The sequence below is a fragment of the Crocuta crocuta genome, unplaced genomic scaffold (assembly GCF_008692635.1).
Source record: "Crocuta crocuta isolate KB4526 unplaced genomic scaffold, BGI_CrCroc_1.0 scaffold44, whole genome shotgun sequence".
In the NCBI taxonomy this organism is placed as follows: domain Eukaryota; kingdom Metazoa; phylum Chordata; class Mammalia; order Carnivora; family Hyaenidae; genus Crocuta; species Crocuta crocuta.
The window spans coordinates 1,069,869-1,090,495 of record NW_027530179.1 but is presented as its reverse complement, the minus strand read 5'-3'; the positions used below and the strand labels follow the sequence as shown (position 1 = coordinate 1,090,495).

Here is a 20,627-nt window from a genome sequence, read left to right as displayed (position 1 = left end):
GACCGAGCTCCAGGGCTCCTGGAGGCCAGCCGCCAGCCGCTTTGCCCCTCCACTTTCCCTGTGCCCTCGAAATCTGCTTTTCTGGCGAAGAAAAGAGAGCAGAGAGGATGATGCTGCATTTTTAACATACCACAGTGCATGCAAGGGATTTCCTTGCAACACCTTCCCCGCCTTCATTCCACAGACTAGTAGGCTGCAGCCTGGGGCTGTCAGAGACCCCATCTGGGGGTGGTGCTGGTGCGTTGGGGCTCTAGGGATCCCTTCCTTGATCTGGTGATCGGAGAGGAGGCATTTGCCAATAGCAGTCGCCTGTGGCTTGGTGTGTGTGTTTGTGTGTGTCGCGGGTTGGTGGTGAAGATACACAGGCAATGTGTAGTTTCCCATAAAATAATTACCTTCACTTCCTGTACTTTGGAAGTTTAGGAGAAAAAAATCTTAAAGCTGGTTTCAGTTCCCTTTCCCCATTTTCCTTCCCATCAGATTCATTCTGATGTGAAGTAGACCAAGAAGCTATCTGATGTTCTCCTGTGAGTGGAATTCCAGAAACAAACATTTTGGGGCACCTATCACACGGTTTCTGCCTGAATAAAGAGGAGGAGATGGCTAGGAGGAAACACACCGGAGTCATTTAATATGTAAAACAGTGAGTCTTCACCACACAGCAGAGAAAACTCCCACCGGGTCCAATTGCTCCCTCAGGACCTAACATTGTGAAGATGAGAAACTCTCATCTTCAGAGGCCATCAACTTCAAAACCTTTACTATTAATAAGTGTATGTGTGTATTTTATTTTATTTTACTTTATTTATTTATTTTTACTGATTGGGCCTTTCCCAGTGTTCTGGAAAGAATATGAAGAAATCTTGAAGACACGTTCTAAATTTGGTTGTGAACTGGAGACATGCTTTCCAAAGTTTCTGTTCTTTTTGCACAGACTTCATAGAGAAGATGGAGAGTCAAAAGATGTTTCATTCACACTTTCTTAACCAAAAATGACCCATTCTTCATCAGATACTTAGAGATATGCCCACCTATGCATATAAACAAGCTGAAGGTCTCATCCTCTTAATGGGTGCCCTTTATTTTTCCTAGTGGAATCAATTTTTTCAGTTAGAAGACCAATAAGACTACAGAGAGCTCAGAAGCAGGGCAATGCTTAATTAAAGGCAATAGTTTAAAGGTGGTGCTATATATAAGATTAAAGAGGGGTACTTGGGTGGTTCAGTCGGTTAAGTATCTGACTTCAGCTCAGGTCATGATCTCACAGTTTGTGAGTTCGAGCCCTGCATCGGGCTCTGTGCTGACAGCTCAGAGCCTGGAGCTTGCTTCGAATTCTGTGCCCCTCTCTCTCTGCCCCTCCCTTGCTTGTGCTCTGTTTCTTTCTGTCTCTCAAAAATAAATAAAACATTAAAAAAAAAATAAGATTAAAGAAAAAATTCCAGCCTTTAAAATTGAAATTGACCTTGATGATCAGTCTGTTTGCAGCACCCCACCCCCCACCCCCAGGCCAATAGCTTCCATAATATTCTTGATGGTTCTCCACCCAGCCTATGCTTCTATATGAGATTTCTATTCTTTCTATTCTATTCTAGTCTGTTCTATTCCATTCCATTCCATTCCATTCCATCTATTCAATGCTTTTATATCAGTATGGGCTTAGGGATATTTATAAATATTTCTATTGTGCTTGGGTTATAATTCAATACTACTTTGTTTACTTTGTTGCTCACATTGTTTCAAGTTTGGCCATTGAGTGCTCTGTCCATTGGTTTCTGTCTCCCTTTAACATATCTCATTATTATTGGGTCCTTTAAATAAAAGCATTCTGTACTTTCTAGCACTAAAAGATATTCCAGGTTTGTCTTGTATCTTTCCTGTCTGAGGGTCAGCCCTGGTTTGTGTTACTAGACAATCGTATTAGAAACAAAGATCTGAGTGCTAAGTGTGCTGCTTGCTGTTGGGGTGTCATCACTTCTAAGCCTTCTCAACTGACAACAAGGAAATACATGGGTGTGCAAATACATGGGGGTGCAGATCTTCCTCAGCTTATGGTGGGGTGATGGATGTCCTAATAAATCCATGCTAAGTTGAAAATATTGCAAGTTCAAAATGCATTTACTACTCCTAAACTACCAAAATCATAGCTTAGTCTAGCTTACCTTAAACATATTTAAAGCATTTACGTTGGCCCGTGGTTGGTCAAAGTCATTTAAAGGAAAGCCTATTTTATAATAAGGTGTTGAATATCTCATGTAATTTACTGAATACAGTATTGAAAGTTAAACATAGAATGGTTGAAAGTGTATGGGTTGCTTACCCTCCCGACTGCACGGCTAACTGGAATCTAAGCTTAGTGTCACTGCCCAGCATCGCGCGAGATTTTTTACTGCATGTGGCTTGCAAAATTCAAAGTGTGGTTTCTATTGAATGCTTGCACAACATTATAAAGTTGAAAAATTTTATGTCGAGCCACTGCAAGTTGGGGACTATCTGTATACTAATCTATGCCTGTGTGTATCTATAAATAGTTTTTTATTTAGCCCTTTGTATCTATATTAAGCTAAACATGGATTTATACGTATGTCTTCAACTCTAATCTATTGTCACATGGATCCTTGAAGTCTCTTCCCATGCTTACCTGTAACCTCCTTGCTTGTCACTTCAACAGTGACAAATTGGCTCAGTGGGTGATCTTTAAATTACTTTCCTACCATAAAAACATTTTTGGGAGGAAAATTAAAGGAAAGAAGAAAAGCATGGTTCCTTAATTTTGATACTATAAAAGCTAAGGTCAAATATTATTATGGGTTCATTAGAAAGAGAAAGTGTATGTTCAAAAGAAGGAGAGTGTTAGCAATATTCTAGATTAACCTACGGGATATTAATTTGCACTAAAATATCAGTGGATGTCAATCACATGATAATTCTAGTCAACTGATTTAAAATAAAACTTAATATAAAGTTGATAGAGGCCAATCGGTAACAACACAAATATCTGTATTGTTTAGTTCATATAGGATTTGTCTTTTCTGATATCAGAAAGATTTTGGTCAATATCAGTTTTCAAGACTTGGAACCAAATTGGAATTTATCCACTTGGCCTTTTGTAGGACAGGACACCAGAAGAACATGAATTTGGACACAGAATAGCTGAGTTCTAGGCCAGCCCCACGCGTTACTTCCTGGGTGTTTTGAGCAAGACACCTAACTCTCTGATCCTTTTTCCTTATTTATGAACTTGGATTATGTTCTTTACCCACTTGTCAATTCATTCATGTCAACATTCACCAAAGCTCTATCACCCTGTTGTATTAACTATTGCTATAATACTACTGGATCGCAACAAATAAGCCTAAATTTTAGCAGTGTAAAACAATAAAAGTTTATATCTTGTCAAGGTGAACAGTCCATTGTGGGTATTCCTGTTTTAGCAGGGAAAGGTAGACCTCAGTTCCATAAGTCATTCATCCAGCTTCAACCCCTGGCTTCCAAGGGCATCCCTGAGGGAGGTCATTTCCTAGCCATCAGCTGAAAGGGGGAAAGAGCCTGGAGGAAAACCTCTGGGGAGGTGTTTATGGCTCAGTCTGAAATGGTATACATGCCTTCCTCTTACATCCTTAGATTAGAATTTAGTTGCAAGAGAGGCTGAATAATACAGTTTCACACAGATCTCCTTCTCCTACAGCCGACTCAAGCAGTGTTGGTTTTGGGGCTTTGGGAGAATGCCTTTGAGCTTCTTCTGTCATGGCTTGAAGGAGACTGACCTCTCAGACCTGTTGTATCCAGCAAGGGCACCTCTGAGAGATACACTTTAGAGGCAATGTTGGTCTTTATCATTTTGGATGTTTCCAGCTGCAACCGGTTTAAACAATAAGGACGTTTCTTATCTAACATAACACAATATCCAGAAGCATGAGAGTTATACAGCTTGTTAATTTAGAGGTTCGAGGGCGTCATTAAGAACCTAAGTCCTCCTCCTCCTCCTGCTTTGCTCATCCCCTGAGCGTGAGCTTTGTTTTGTTCACAGGCCACACAACCACGCGACACAAGATCCTGGGGAGGAAGGAAGGGCCTCTTTTCTGTGTGTCTCTTCTAAAAGGGAAGAAACCTTCCCCAGAGGAACCCCCACAGATTTCCTCATAGGTCTCATTTCTCAGACCCACGTCTGAATCAATCACTGGTGAGAGGCTCAGTAATGCAGTAATTGGTTTAGACCAATCTGGACTCCCTGTGGGGCTGGCAATGGGGCCAGCCTCTTCTCCGAGAACATTGTCGTGTGGGAGTTTATGTGAGGTTTACTTTGTCAGTTTGTTTTGTTTGTTAACAAAAGTTTCCTTAGGAAGAAGCATAATGTAATGGCAGGCACGTTTGGATGTTGGGCAGCTGACATTAACCTTGGGTGTTAAGTTTTTCTGCTGGAGCAAGTTAGTTTCTGGAGACCATACTTTCTGGATGGAAAATAAACTCATAATCTGACAAAGGAATTGTTTTTCTGATTTTAATCCATTTATGTCAAAAGCTTGATAATACTACACAGGGGAAGTCCAAAGGTATTTGATAAATATATATATTTTTAATTTTTTTAATGTTTATTTATTTTTGAGAGACGGAGGCAGAGCACGAGCAAGGGAGGGGCAGAGAGAGAAGGAGACACAGAATCCGAAGCAGGCTCCAGGCTTCAAGCTGTCAGCACAGAGCCTGTTGCAGGGCTCGAACCCACAAACTGTAAGATGGTGACCTGAGTGGAAATCAAGAGCCAGATGCTTAACGGCCTGAGCCACCCAGGCACCCCAGAGATATTTGGTATTTTAAAAATTACCTTTATTTCAATAGGGTACAAATATGTGAGTATTATTTTTCAGAAGAATCCGCTATCTCTTATCACTATTTCTGTAAAAGTAGGAAATAACTGACTGGTAATGACTGAGCAGTATAATCAAACATCTTGACTTAATAAAAGTTATGAGAGCGGTGCCTGGGTGGCTCAATCGGTTAAGCATCTGACTCTTGATTTTTACTCAGGTCATGACCTCAGGGTTCATGGGATTGAACCCCACATCGAGCTTTGGGCTAACACTGTGGAGCCTGCTTGGGATTCTCTCCTCTCCCTGCCCTGCCCAACCCCCCCTCCCGCCCCCATCTCTTTCTCTCTCAAAATAAATAAACGTTAAAAAGAGTTAAAGGACGTTTAGATAGGATTTGCATCCCTGATAACCTAAAATTCATCATATAGAAGATCGTGCATCAAATGTCACTTACAGGTTCAGTGTCATTGGCCTGTTGTTGCACCCTGCATGCTTAACACCGAAAAGAAACACCATTCTCATTGCCGTTGTAAGATAGCCACTCTATGTAATCAAAAGAGGAACAAAGAAGTGTAGACATCCACTAGTATACATTTATAAATAAACCATCAGTACTGAATTATTGCCAGAACTTGTATTTTCCTATGGTGGAATTTAAGATTAAGTTTTAGAGAAGATTTGAAGCAATCGAGGTGCTACTTCTGTCTTAACCTCTCCTCGGGTTCTCCTCCTGCTTCACCACTGTATCACTTTGGTGAAAGATTCCATGTCCAGATGTCTTAGATTCACATCTGTGAACTGTTACAACGTAATACAATTGAGCTAGGTGATACCTACCTTGTCCTTATGCTACGATTCCACCATCTTCTGGAAGTTGCTTCCATGGGGTTCCTTTGTCAGGTCTGCCACATTTTAACAGTCCATTCCCTGCTCACCCGTCGGCCTTGCTTTCCTGTTTACTCTTACCACAGTATCAAACAGAGTCACTGAGAGTTAGGAGGGGTCCAGCACACAGGAGAATGCGAGCTTTGGTGTTGGTCCAAAGAAAGCTGGGGAGGCTGGAAAAATACTCGGAATATTGTGGCCACAGGGGAATAGCTGGACTGAAAATGAAAGACCACTTGCCAAAAGGCAGCTCAGTGCTGACACTTATGGGACAAGGCACTAAGATGACATGCGGCTATGTATACCTTCCATTTTCAATTATTTAAATAAAATTTTCTAATTTGGGAAGAAGTAAATCACTCTTTTTTTAAATTACCTTTAAAAATTATTTTAACGTTTATTTTTAAGAGAGAGAGAGAGAGAGAGTGCACAAGTAGGGGAGGGGCAGAGAGAGAAAGGGAGACCCAGAATCTGAAGCAGGCTCCAGGCTCTGAGCTTTCAGCACAGAGCTCCATGCGGGGCTCAAACCCGCAAACCGTGAGATCACGACCTGGGCTGAAGTCAGATGCTTAACTGACTGAGCCACCCAGTCGCCTCTTGAAATCATCTTGTAATTTTTTTTCTTAAATCCAAGTGTAATACAGGTCAATCAGTTCGCTCCAGAAAAATCCAAAGGATTTCCTCCATTTTTGCCCTCCTTCATTTCTGTTGGCCTTCCCTCTTCCCTTCCTCCTGGTAGTAGTATCTTTTCCCCCCAAATGTTCCTAGCAGCGCTTTCTTGAAATTCCTTCTGAAAAACATCTCTCTCTCTTCTGGACGAACTCGGTAGTATACTTCTCTCAAATTATTTGTTATGTTGCATGTTTTCCAAAACGCACGTGCTCATCATCCAGTCGAGTTTCTGGTGACCCACCTGGGACTTCAGTGGTGTTCCTACACCCGCGGAGAATCTGCTCCTAAAGGACGAGTTGCTCATTAAGTTCAGGCCTGACCGTGAAATTGCATCCTGTTTCCTGACAAGGCAGTTCTCCCATCGGATCCTGGGAAAAAAAAGAATTTTATGAAGCCAATTGTTGAGTGGAAGCGAGCATCAGATTCACCGTAGAAGAGCTGTTCTAATGGAAAGCATTAGGGACGCCGCCCCGTGTTAGAACAACACATTTATTGCTGCGTCATCAGATACCAACACTGACATCATTACCAACAGCAACAGAAGAGAACCACACTCCTCAGCTCTGGTAATGGTTGCCCTGCTCTCTTAGGATCAGGGAGAGAGGAGACATGTAAGTACAGAGAAGGGGACTTTGCGGGGAGGCAGAAGGGTCACATAGAGCATGGTCTAACCCAGCGTGGAGGAGGATTATATGACTGGCATTGTTAAAATGACAGTGCATGGGATAATAAAAAAAAAAAAAAAGGAGACCAGATTTTACTCAGTTTAATCATTTCTTTACATTTTCTACAGCCAATGCCACTACTGCCTACACATTAGGTGGCGTGATCCCACCACCCTGCTTTCTCCCCACACTGGGTACACCACCGCTCCCAATAGCTTGCAGCTGTGATTTCTGAATAAATCCGCACTCTTCATACCCAATGCTGCCTATGGCTGAAAAGATTTGGGTGGGTTTGAGTCAAGATTTAATCTCAATAGGAAAGACTGAGTGGCTTCACTCTTCTGATTGTAACCCCTCTGTGCTGACTCCCCCTGGTCCCAATCCCGAATGGTGTCACAATCCAGGGGAGAAAAACAGAAGGGCTTGACCCCTAACGTAGCACCTGCATATGCCATAATTCCAAACAGACTTTTCTTGCTGAGGAAAACAGATTTCTTCAGAAAAAATATAAGTGAAATGGCATTAGACAACAGATAAACTCAGACTGTTTGTAAGGGTGCTTGACATTCAAAACATTTGGTCTTCAGTCTGTCAGAGGAGGTGAGGAATTCCACTGTGACCTTTGGGAAAATTTCAGCCTTTTAGCCAGGAACATCAGTGTAAACAAAAGGAATTAATATTCATAAGAAAGCTACCTATGACCATTCACACTTAGACATCTACAACACAGCTCCAGAAAACTCATAGACTAAACATCTGGAGATTTAGTTATCTTACTGGTACAGGTGAAATCAACAGGCATTTATAGAGACTGCGGTGAACCCTTTCAGTGAGCCTATGTCTTTGGCAAAGTGCCTCCCCTTTGCTGAGCAGCTATGAAATTTAGGGCAATGTTTATCATGTTGTATTTAAATAATCTCGGTCTCCCCCCTACATAGCCTGCAGTCTTCACAACACAATGCCTATTACCCTCTGCTCTTGTACCTTCAGTTCCTAGGAAGATACTTAACATATAATAAATATACAATAGCATAATAGATACTTCATTCATCCCAGAATGACTCTCTCAAAGTGAGAGAAATATAAAAAACTAAGCAAGGGGTGCCTGGGTGGCTTAGTCGGTTGAGCGTCCGACTTTCGCTTAGGTCATGATCTCGCGGTTCGTGGGTTCGAGCCCCATGTCGGGCTCTGTGCTGTCAGCTCAGAGCCTGGAGCCTGTTTCAGTCTGTGACTCCCTCTCTCTCTGACCCTCCCCTGCTCACGCTGTCTCTCTCTCTCTCTCTCTCCTAGAAATAAATAAAAGATTAAAAAAAAAAAACTAAGCAAGATAGGAGAAACTTAAACTTCACTACAGAGAAGACATAACAAATTACTTTTGAGCTTTAGGTTTAGTCCTTGTGGTTGGTGTCATGAGTCTACGCTCCCGGTTGCCTTATGTCCATTGTCCTTTTCGGCTGTGGTTCTGAAGCATCTGTTTGGCCCTTCTAGCTGCTCTGTCACCAGCCTCCCCTCTCCTCATATTATCAGATTGTCTGTATCTTGGAGTTTACCTTGCTCATCCTCAGTGCTGTGTGTTTCTGATACCTGTTTCTCTTTTTGATCACTTTCAGAGGCTAAACAAAGTTTATTATCGCTGGAGTGTATATTCAAGGGCAGGGATGGCAAAGATGAAGCTGGTAGAGTGAATGGGTACGTGAATATAAAGAAGCCTGGAAACTAGTTTCCTTCAACACGCTAACCCAACGAAGCCTTTGTGAATCACCAAAATGTGTGAAACTCTCCTATACAAGCTGTACGGGGCTGCTACATTCATGGAGCTTATACTGTAGGGAGAGTTAGAGAGTGAAGCATTTTCCTCAGAGCAGTGTGGAGTTACTGAAGTGCTCCAAGAACAGATTGGGTTTTAGAATATAGCCATGCTGCTATATTCTATAGAGAAGGAGCTAGAAGGTGTAAGAGTGAAGAGTGGGTGACCCTTCAGGAGGCTGAAACAGTTGTTTAAGCCATGACAAGAGCAGCCTGGACCAGGCTACTATGGAGAGGGATGGTAGAAAATGAAAGTATTCGTGAGTCACCCACAAGTGCAAATAGAAACGATGTGGTAATAGAGTCAATGTGGATATGTATGCTAAAAACAGATGGCGTACCTCATGAATGCACTTACAAAGATAAGCATAAAAGCAATGACAATGATATTTCTGGGTGATGGCAATACATCGTAACAGATATCTGGACTCTGGACACAGATATATCCATTCAAGTCCCTCAAATCCCTACTCTGTCACCTTTGAATGGAGTTAGCTTGGCCAACTTATTTAACCACTGTACACTTTAGCCTTCTCATCTGTAACAATGGGATAAGAACAGCTCATGCCTTGCACGCTATTGTATGGATTAAGTGGAATACTGAATGTAAATATTCAAATACATTAATAGAAGCAGGATGCATATTATATGGAGTTATACAAGATTTATTAGATGTGCTTCCTGCTTTCAAAATAGCTAAAGTGAAAAGAGGTACATAATTACTTGAAAGTAAAACAGAGATAATTAACTTAAATTAATTTGCATGCATTTAAAAGCTGTACCTAAGTATATACAGATATGTTTAGATATTATTCATATGATTATAGACGCTCAAAAAAATACAGTTTGTGGAGGGGGGGAGAAATTTACAATAACAGGCAGAGAAATTTAGCTTTGTTGAATGTTTATTGTAAGCTAAATATTATGCTTGTTATAGTCATTATTTCATTTAATTACTAAGGAATCTTGTGACATAGATATCTCTTCCTCACTATTACTGATATTAGAACTGAGGGCGCCTGGGTGGCTTAGTTGGTTAAGCGTCCGACTTTCGCTTAGGTCATGATCTCGCGGTTCGTGGGTTCGAGCCCCGCGTCGGGCTCTGTGCTGACTGCCAGCTCAGAGCCTGGAGCCTGTTTCAACCTGTGACTCCCTCTCTCTCTGACCCTCCCCTGCTCACACTGTCTCTCTCTCTCCTAGAAAAAAAAAAGATTAGAACTGAGATTCTGAGGATTAGGAATTTGAAAGCAGTCCTGTCTGCTGCAAAGCCTCTCTTGATTCTGCTATTTGGACTGCTCTGTCTTTCTGTGTTCTTAGCATATCTTGGATATTTCCTTGTTATAAAAAATTATCTATTGACTTTTCTTATTTTGCCTATCCGTGTATCCAGGGAAAATATTCCACTGCCTATGTCAGCTTTGCCCCGGGAGAAAAAAGGCCTTTGCTTAATGATTTCCCTTCTCTTGGTGGGAAGGAGGGGTTTCTATCACCAGCAGAATTCAAAGGGCTTCTCTTCAGGAAATGAATGTAGAAGTAGGACATTAGAATGTGAGACTCTAAAGGAAAAACGTGGGCGGGGTGCCTGGGTGGCTCGATTGGTTGAGCGTCTGACTCTTAATTTCAGCTCAGGTCCTGATCCTAGGGGGTGTTGGGATGGAGGCCTGTGTCAGGCTTCGCGCTGAGCATGGAGCCTGCTTGAGATTCTGTCTCTCCTCTCTCTTTGTCTCTCTCTCTGACCCTCTACCCCCACCTCTCTGCCTCTCTCCAAAATAATTTTAAAAATTAATTTAAATTTTTTAAAAAAGGAAAAACATGACCTACAAAATATTATTTTCAGGTCTTTTGTGATTTCGTCCAATTTACATTTCATTCATTTAAACTCTGGCCTGTTTGGTCAGAGGGAGCAACCTTAGCAACTAGTTCTACCCTGAATTTCTCAGTCATTTTTTGTTTTCTGGAGTATGAGGGTTCCCTGGTGACAAGACAGCCTCTAGCACATATTTCTTTTCAGAAATAAACCACACACATATGCATATGTGTAATTCCATATTTTTTCACTTTTATCAAAGCAAAATCACATAGTGCATAGACCTTGTGATGAAAAGCGAGAATCCCTGCCTCACATCTTCCTGCTTCCAGGCTCCCTCCTGAGGCACAACCACCATCATTTCTTCACTTGATCTTAGCCAAAAGGCTGAGAAGAGATCCCTGCCATCATTTCTTGAGATTTCTCCATACCCCTAAACAATATGTATCCAGCTCTATTTCAGGATTCCCTACATTAGACCAAAGTCTCTTTTTACTGCTTCTTTAATATTCCCCCCAATTAAGTCAATTTGTTTCATAAAACAACTTTTAATTACAGTTATCTCTTTAAAATACACTAAATATACATTATTAAAAACATTAAAATGTATATAATCAATGGCAATAAAAATAAGTACCATTTACATTTATTATAATATAATTTTAGTGATAAATTGATTTACTCGAATTTATTGAACCATCCCCCGTTGGGACATACTTGGCTTAACTACAAATTTCTGCCTTTGTAAATGATGCTGAAGAAGCAGAAACTATTGCTCAACTTGAGTGCCCACAAACTTTGTTTCCTCGAAAATGTTTCTGGTAATATAATTCCTGGCACAGTTCTTATTTTAATTTGTTTTGTTTGTTCTTTCTCATTTTAGTTTGTGAAACATTTTGTTAAACTTCCATCCAGAAAGTCTGCACCAACCTATTTTTCTACCATAACATAAATCAGCAAAGTTTTCTGTAATGGGCCAGAGAATAAATCTTTTATGCTTATGGGCCAAAAGGCAAAATTGAGAATATTAGTCAGGTATTTGTATAGCAAGAGAGGAATACATATTCCCATACATTTTTAATTAACATATTTCAAAATTAATAATAATATTAATATATAATTTTTGTAACATGAAGCTACTAATGAATGAATTTTTTGTTGGGGTAATAACATTTTAATCAATTGGATATGGTAGGCAGAATAATAAATAACCCTACAAATATGACCACACCCTAATTCTTGTGTCCTTTAACTATGCTATATAGCAAACAGGAAGTTGCAGATATAATTGAGCTTATGGATGTTAATATAGAGATAACGGCTTAGTTTATCCAGGTGGGCCTATTCTAATTATATGAGCTCTTTTTTTTAAAGTTTATTTATTTATTTTTGAGAAAAAGAGAGAGAGAGAGTCAGAGAGAGGAGAGAGAGAATCCCAAGCAGGTTCCACACGGTCAGCATGGAGCCCAACACAAGGCTCAAACTCATCAACCATAAGATCCGGAGATCACGACCTGAGCTAAGTCAAGATCCGGAGATCATGACCTGAGCTAAGTCAAGAGTCCAATGCCCAACTAACTGAGACACCAAGACACCCCTTAAGTGAGCTCTTAAAAGCAGAGAGGAAGCTTTTAGGCTGAAGTCAGATGCAGGGAGGGAGAAGTAGAGATTGGAAGCGTGAGAGGGAGCTGAACTGTGGTTGGTGGAGGGGCCACATGGAAAGCATGAGAAAGAATGTGGGGAGTATCAAGGAGCCCCAGACTGGCCCCTGGCTGACAGTCATAAAGGAAATGAGGGCTCTAGTTCTACACCCATAGGAACTGTGATTGTCTAGCAATCTAAATGAGCTTAGAAGTGGAATCATTCCCAGAGTTTCCAGAAAGGAACACAGCTTTGCTGACACCTTGATTTTGGCCTGTGAGATCTGCAGACAAATCCATCCAGGTGAACTATGGTGTAACTCAGACTTCTGACTTAAAAAGCTGTGAGATAATACATGAGTGTTATTTTAAGTCACTAAGTTGTGACTGTGGGGTTTCAAATTTAGTGTTCTCGGTCATCAAAACTGATTGCAAATGTCCATCTGTTAATGTTGATCTGTTGTGAGATTTTGTGTATATTTCACCTATGAGGTGCCTTTTCCCAAAGCGAGGAACTGATACTGATAACCATCCACAACCATGTTATTTTAATCAACTATATTTAATCCCTTGGAAAGAATTGATGGATTCTATTAGATTCTCATCTTGATACCTGCTTTTTAAATACATCATTACATTGCAGAGGAATCATACCCAATTGAAGATTCTATAGAAGCTCCTCATTTGCACCATATTATAAAATTATAAAATATATGATATAATTATAATGTAATTTTATTACATAAAATTATAAAATATGTGCATTTCCTTTGCACATTCATGAAGGTAAGACAAATGCTGTGGTAAGTTTAGTTTTAGTTCAGAACTGTGGTTTAGCCCACTACCGATTTGTATAAAATGAACTAGCTCATTGTTTTAACTTATATTACTTTGATATTACTTTGTGATTCAAACAGCAATGTTGTGAAAATGACTCTGCTGAAGTATACGTTTCAAATGGAAGCACTCTGCCTGTTCATTAAGGAACGTTATCAAGTCCACAACAAAAGCTAATGTCAAAGCTGTTCAATGTTTGATAATAGTGACTGACATTAGTTCTTCTCAGGAAAAAACATTAAATTATTGGTCCTAAGTTCAAAACCATCTAGGCAACAATGGTTAAATCCACAAGAATGAATAAAGTTCACTGTTGACACTACTGGTTCAATAACATAGAGCCAAATACTTTCTGCAAAGGACCTGTAGATAAATAATATAATAAACAACCACAGGCTTGAAACAACTTAATCTTCACAAGCTTTGTGAATTTGCAGGGTTGGCAAGGGTGAGCCTTTTTTTCTATTCTGTACATATTTTTCCCTCCATCAGTTATAACACATCTTAGCAGATTCCACTTCAGGTTGTTGTAGAAGAGTGTTTAGTCACCTTCTTTGAAAATATTCTCACCTGTATTTGCTCCACACAGGTTACTCATATGGATAATTTTTCAGTCACTTCAAACTCATCATTGACTTACTAAGAAGCAACCACCAACTAGTATTGTCAATATAGTTTGACTAATCAAGAGCCAAGGAAAACCACTTGAGATAATTTGCCTTGTTTTTAATTGACTGTTTGCTCTCCATGTTTTCAACTCTTTGAGCAATTGTTCTTGGCAGGTAGTTGACAATGTTAACTACTTTCTCTGGCTAACATTTTCTCAAATGATAAGTCAACATTGGGAAATGTGTTCTCTTGATTACCTAATAAATGAGCCATTCAAATATTTAGTTGCAGCCTCATTTTTTAAATTTTTGTGAAGAAATTCTGTTGTAAAGAGATATTTTATTTAAATTTCTCTTTTTTCTGATTATTGCTTTCCCATGAGTGGGAGATGTGTTAAGTGCATAATCTAAAAATATCAATACTTTTTAGCATTGTTATAGTGTTACTTTGGCATCTAATTTGATAACCAAATAATCTAAACGTCATTGTACCTTAAGACTGAGTTATTCAGGGGTGCCTGGAGGCTCAGTCAGTTAAGTGTCTGACTCTTGATTTTGGCTTAGGTCATGATGTCAGGGTTGTGAGATTGAGTCCTGCATTGGGCTCTGTACTGAGTGTGGCACCTACCTAAGATTCTCCCTCTCTGCCCCTCCCCTCCCCTCTAAAAAGAAAAAGACTGAATTATTCAAAGTCTAATTTTTTCTTTTCTTATTTTTTTTATCACATACAATAGTAATAAAACAAATGTTGTGGTACAGCAATATGCGTAGCACCAGAAATTTTGTAGAGTAATAATTGTGATTTATAGTGAGCCAAGCAGCTGTGCAAAGCAGTAAGCATGCAACATATGGTCTGTGTCATAACTACTCAGTCTGCTGTTGGCACATGACAGTAGCCACAGGCAATGTGTAAATTATGTGTGCGGCCATGTTCTAATAACTTTAATTAGGGACACTAACATTTAAATTTCATATAATTTTTCACACACTATAGCTTACTACTTTTCTTTTGACTTTACTTCAACAGTTGAAAAAGGAAAACCTCATTCTTAGCTCATAGTCTGTATAAAAACATGAGTCTAGATTTGGCCTTTGGGCTGGAGTTTGCAGACTTTCATACTAGAAGAATATATTTTAATAAAAAGATCAACATTTTCAAATAAACTGAAACCACAAATATTCACCATCTCTTTCTTTTTTGTGGTTTACTTCAGTGGGGAATAGCAGGGAAGAACAGCAACTTTGGAGGGGAAAGGAAAAGCCACGTTCACTTCTTTCTCAGGACAAGTCTCCTTACAAATGAACAGCCTAGTATTTAAAGCATTGGAATGGGAGACATGAAAACTGCCGTCAATTCTACTTCCGTCACTTACTCACCTACTCCTATGGCCTTCCCGGTCCCCCTCTATGCTTGTCCTTAGCTGGTCCTTACGTAGTGATGTAATACTGCGTTTGTGAATGATGTTAATCATAAGAAGTAACATTTGCAGGACCCTTACCAAGAGCCAGGAACTTTGCCTATTCTGTTTTACTTAACCCTCACAGAAGTCCTGGGCGGGCAGTATTAGTTGTTAAACATTTCTAGAGGAAATTGAGGATCCAAGAGGATACGTTACTTTCTTACGATCTCATAGCCACTAGATGGCAGAGCCTGGATTCAAATCCGGGTCTATCTTGCTTCAAAGCCCACATAATGATTCTAAAAAGAAAGGGGGTAAGGGAAATGAAAAAGTCACAATTATCTAAAAAGAATTAGCCTGCTGTTGTGTGACCTATCATTTCTTTCAGCTCCATTATTAATGAGTTAAGCATCTAGGACAAGTGTCAGGTATAATGTCTATGTATTTCTACTGTCAATGGAACTGTTATATGGTAGCCTCTTATGAAGTTAAATCTCAGATAACGTGTATAATATACAGAACAGATTGATGTAACTCCTTGGCTAAAATATAAATGTTATTTTACAATACGTATCCCAATGGGCTGCAATAAATTGAGAATGTAATAATTGTGTGTGTTTCAAAATCAAAATAATTTTTTGAGTGGGCATATTAGGTTACAATATTATCAAGAGAAAACTCAGGATCATGGATGCCTTGTCATCTCATAAGAAATTTCACAGGGAAGAATTCAGTGTTTGGTTGACCTGATAAAACATGAAACAATACTTTTTGTATTTTTTAAAGGTCCCCATCAATAGCATTTCCATGTCCCCCAGTTGGAAGGGTGGATCTCTCCAGTCAATATTGATTGATTTGCCTCATTTAGCATAGTTTAGCTGCTCAACAAATATGTCGATTTGATTTAAGAAAATCTATTTTATGAAAACCCCAAGTTCTATAATGGGTAAGTGATTTATAGTTTACAGTGCATCCTTTCTTCATATAAGCAATTGACTTTTTGGCCTCTGTTTAATGATTATTATTCGATCGTGTTAATGACCATGGAATGGGTCAAACAGAATCGATGCATGTAATGAACACTCATAAGTATGGATGATTGTATAAATGTGAATATGAGTTGTTGAAGATGACTTATTATTTCAAAGCTCTGATCAAAAATCCAGTGAAGTCCAACATATCCTGTAAGAATGTCATTAAGTGTTTGAGGGACTAACGGACTTTATGGTATTAGTGTAGTGGAAATGTAGGTGTTTCACAAAGTCAAAGGTACCTGTCTTTTCTCCCAATACATAGGCTTTGCCCAAATCTCTGACTTTAAAAAACATGGATGGCTATCAGTCTGATGCAAGCTTGCCCATGTTGAAGACAGAATGATACTGATGCCATAATGGGATGAGATCAAAAGGAGCAAGGCCAGATTAAGGTGGAAATTTCCAGAAGACTAATATTAACTAAATGATAATAAAAGCAGAACAATTTAAAATATACTTATTCTGGGAAAGACATGGTTTTAAGGATGCTCTAAAATTTATTTGTTTAATACTCTCCATAATATTGGACTCTGAAACTCTGAAAGGTTATTTTTACTAATTAAGTGGTGGATCAGTTGGTCTCCATAAAACAAGGAAGAATCACTACTATCCATACCCAGGTAGAACTTACTGTTTTTACAGATTCTAATGATTTGTAATAAGATAGTAACACATTTTAATGTATTTAATCAGTCATTGTAAAGACAACTAATAATCATATTTATATAAGATATGATTGGAATTCAGTGAGAAGGAACATATAGATTACAGGTTTAATATTGGCACTCATTGTCATCTCCCGTATTGTTGAATTGTGCTTTTGTGTGAAATTTTGTAAATTTTTTTGTTCTCAAATTTGAATTTCCTTCATCTGCAAGTAGAGTAGATATCTCTCATTCAGCAGGTTGAGAAAAATCTTTTCATCGTGATAGCATTCAATGCATTTATGAATTGCTTTAGTAATTCTTATTCCCAACGTGTAAATTACAATTTTATGTCTCACACGTGTTCCTTCTTATGTCTCCCGTGTTGATTATAGCTTGTTCCTTGTTCACATCCTGCACTACCACATGATTACTTTGCTTCTCTTTTCATTTTTATTTGTTCTCTCTCTTTTTTAATATTGTCCATCTGCCTACAGAAGTTCTTTTGGTTGAAGAACCAAATTTATATATCAAATTTATATATCCTTTAATATTTAATCATTATTTTTCTATAGTTTCTCTGAGCTATTTCATAAATTTAGTCTATTTAACACCTGGTAGTATATTAAACTTTGATTTAGTTAATAAATATTCAGAACCTTTTTCTGTTATTATAAAAAATAATTATTATCTGTTTTTTAAATTTTTTCCCCAATGTTTTATTTACTTATGAGAGAGTGAGAGAGACAGTGTGAGCAGGGAAGGGTCAGAGAGAGAGGGAGACACAGAATATGAAACAGGCTCAGGCTCTGAGCTAGCTGTGAGCGCAGAGCCCGATGCTGGGCTCGAACCCACGAACTGTGAGATCATGACCTGAGCTGGAGTTGGACACTTAACCGACTGAGCCACCCAGACGCCTCTATTATCTGTTTTTTTTAATTACTGTCTGTTTAGAGTTAAAATCGTTTAATGTGAGTTAGAAATTGCAAACATACTTATGAATGATGTTAAGTAAGTATGCATTCAGAAATACACACACATCTTATAAATAGTTACTACCCATCTACTATCTTTTGTGTCGATATTTATAAACTAACAAGAGCCAATTTTGCATGATCATTGAATATTTGATTGAAGGGAAGCTTATGAAAATACTGTTCCTTCACAGAAAATGGCTGCTGTCTTCAAAGTCTACTTAACTTATATTGTCTTTAATCCTCCTATCAATCTTGCCAAGGCAGTATTTTTAGTGTCATTTTGCAGCAGACTTAGAGAAGTCATCCTGTAATAATTAACTGTGTGAAGATTTGAACTGAGATTTGCCTAATGTGAAAGCCTATGATTTTTCTGCCCTAGGATGCAAAGAAAAAAAATCTCAGAAAAAGAAAAAAATAACTATTTTATGAGAAAATGAGGTTGTCAGAGCCTGCAGAATCCCTGTCCCTCATCACCTCTCTGTGCATGGGGCTGGCCACTCAATACTGAAGACAATAAATCATAACGTAGAGTGGCCATTGGTACCTAACTGGAATCTGTAAATGTTTGAACAGTTAAAAGAACTCTTGTGTAATATTCTTCAACTTTCCCGCTTCACCCTTGGCTTTGATTGCTTTATTCTTGACAGAAGTGGTCACAATGTTGTGTTCAGCCATCCTTTAAAAGAGCATTCTCCCGTAGTATTTAAATATAGTCGATTTTCCACAGCTTTAATTCACACCAAGTTTTCCATTGCACACTTATTATATAAACAGGTGTCCAGCATAACCACTTCTTCTATCAAAATTTTCTTAAAAATTGTGCAGTAAACAATTTCTGGTAGTGCCTGAATTAGGAAAGCTGACCATCTCCTTTTGGGTTGACTGTATCCAACAGCAAGATAATTCTGGGCACAATTATCATAATTTGGGACAATTGAGATGAGGGGAAATGTGGATTAATAGAATCTTTATATTTTAGCACAGTTTAGTTACTTAATTTAATCTTTTAAAATTTTGGTAGCCTTTACCTTCTTTCCCCTAAAACAAAAGCATTTATTATTTTTTTCATTATTCAACATCTGGTGATGTCTATAATGAAAATGAAACTGCACATGACATGCTTCAGAGTATAGAGCAGTGGAACTCAAAGTATGGACCTCATCAGTCAGCCCAGCATTACCTGGGAGCTTGTTTGATGTGCAAATTCTCAGGCTCCAGCCCGGATGGACGGAATCCAAATCTCTGAAGCGACTCCTGGGCAGGGCCCTGGAATCCGTGTTTAACAGAGCTCTGCAGGTGATCCTAATGCATGAGCGGTATTGTGGACCACCGCTACCTGAGATCCTTAGACTGGCAGCATCGGCATCACCTGAGTGCAAAATCCTGGCCCACACTGCCGCTTACTGAAGCAGAGATTATATTTTATAACATCACTGTGTTATCAGTTCACACACTTAATAAAGACCTAAAGACTATCTCACAAGACAACTAATTCCAATATATTCCATACATGTCTCCTGTCCTAAAATTCCCGATATTCTATCTACTATCTATCTGTTTACTACCGTAAACAAAAATGACTTTCTTTCTGAGTGCCATGATTTTAATTCTAATCTTGCCATTCCTAGAGGGAGTTAAAATAGTAATCCACTGATGGACTAAGTCTAATAACTGTGGTTCCTTTCTCTTCTCTCGGTGGTGTGGTAGAGCTCATACTGGCTCTTCCATGCTGGTGTACAATATCTCTGCCATTGACCTTACCAAGTGTTAGATTATCCACTTCTTTCAATCTTTTGGAGTAAAGGACCGAAGGCTTGTCAACATGCAGCCAGGCAATTCATTACATCTCCATCAGTTAGTACTGAGACTAGAATTAATTTATAAGATAATAAGCTGTGATGAAAGCAGCACTGATTATGAGTCACAGGTCTGCTACTCAGCCCTGGTATAACTATGTATAAATTGTGATTTTCGATAGTCCACTGACTGCTCTGAGGCTTAGCTTATTGGTCCGAGAAATATCAAAAAAAAAAAGAATTAATAATTTAAAGTTGTCTCGGTTTCCAACTCAATGATTCAGTAATGACTTCGGTTACTCGGATGGCTGAAATGAGGTCATCAAATAAGTTTGCTTTGATAAGGAGTCAGGCAAGGAAAGGTTCAGTGCGAAGGGGAAGTCAGTGCAGATACACTGCACGGGAAGATGCCAAGAAATGGCACCAATCCTCTTTCCTGGCATGAGAATGGGCTTTAATGGGGCCACCAAGGCAATATCCTGTCCTCTTTTCTATAAGCACTAGTGTTTGTGTGCCTGATTACTACTTCCTTGTTTGAATTTCAGGAATATATGTACTACCCATGCCTCGTGATTTCTGGCTCTGTTAGTGAGATTCTTGTTCCCTTTTCCCCTTCCTGTGATGTGTTGGGGACAGGCAGTGCTAGGGACACTGAAAGCAGCAATCCCCAGGTGCAGCAGACTTCTCTGGCATGCTTCATTTAATGAAAATAGGTCTGGCACTCGCATAAAACCTTTCATCCTTGAGTCTTAAATTATTTCACAAACATTTATTCTTATAGAATTCCTGCAAGGCACACATTATAGAGTCACAGATTGATGAAGACTTGGAGATAAAGAACTTCAGAGATCATTTGCTTCAAATCACTTCCATTTCTCAGGTGAAAAAATGGAAATCCCAAAAGGTGAAGTGACTTACCCAAGCAGTTCTCTTTTTAAAAAGTGAGAATACAAGACAGTTAGGTGGATAATTCCAAACCATAGAATTCATTTTTAATCATTGTATACAGTAAACTTTAAATTTATATTTACTAGCCTTGGGAGGAAATCCA

The 20,627-nt window shown here is 39.0% G+C and overlaps 1 protein-coding gene across 1 annotated transcript in view; it reads right to left on the bottom strand.

The window, feature by feature from the left end:
* Positions 1-20,316, bottom strand: part of PTCHD4 (patched domain containing 4) — a 206,864-nt gene extending 186,548 nt beyond the window's left edge. Inside the window, exons 1-6 of the mRNA XM_077764809.1 lie at positions 20,137-20,316; positions 18,961-19,082; positions 6,604-6,730; positions 3,765-3,852; positions 2,160-2,221; positions 4-81 (exon numbers count right to left, since the gene is read on the bottom strand). Of these exons, the coding sequence (XP_077620935.1) occupies positions 4-81; positions 2,160-2,221; positions 3,765-3,852; positions 6,604-6,730; positions 18,961-19,082; positions 20,137-20,316 (657 nt within the window). The remainder of the gene's footprint in view (positions 1-3; positions 82-2,159; positions 2,222-3,764; positions 3,853-6,603; positions 6,731-18,960; positions 19,083-20,136) is intronic.
* Between the last annotated feature and the right edge of the window lie 311 nt (positions 20,317-20,627).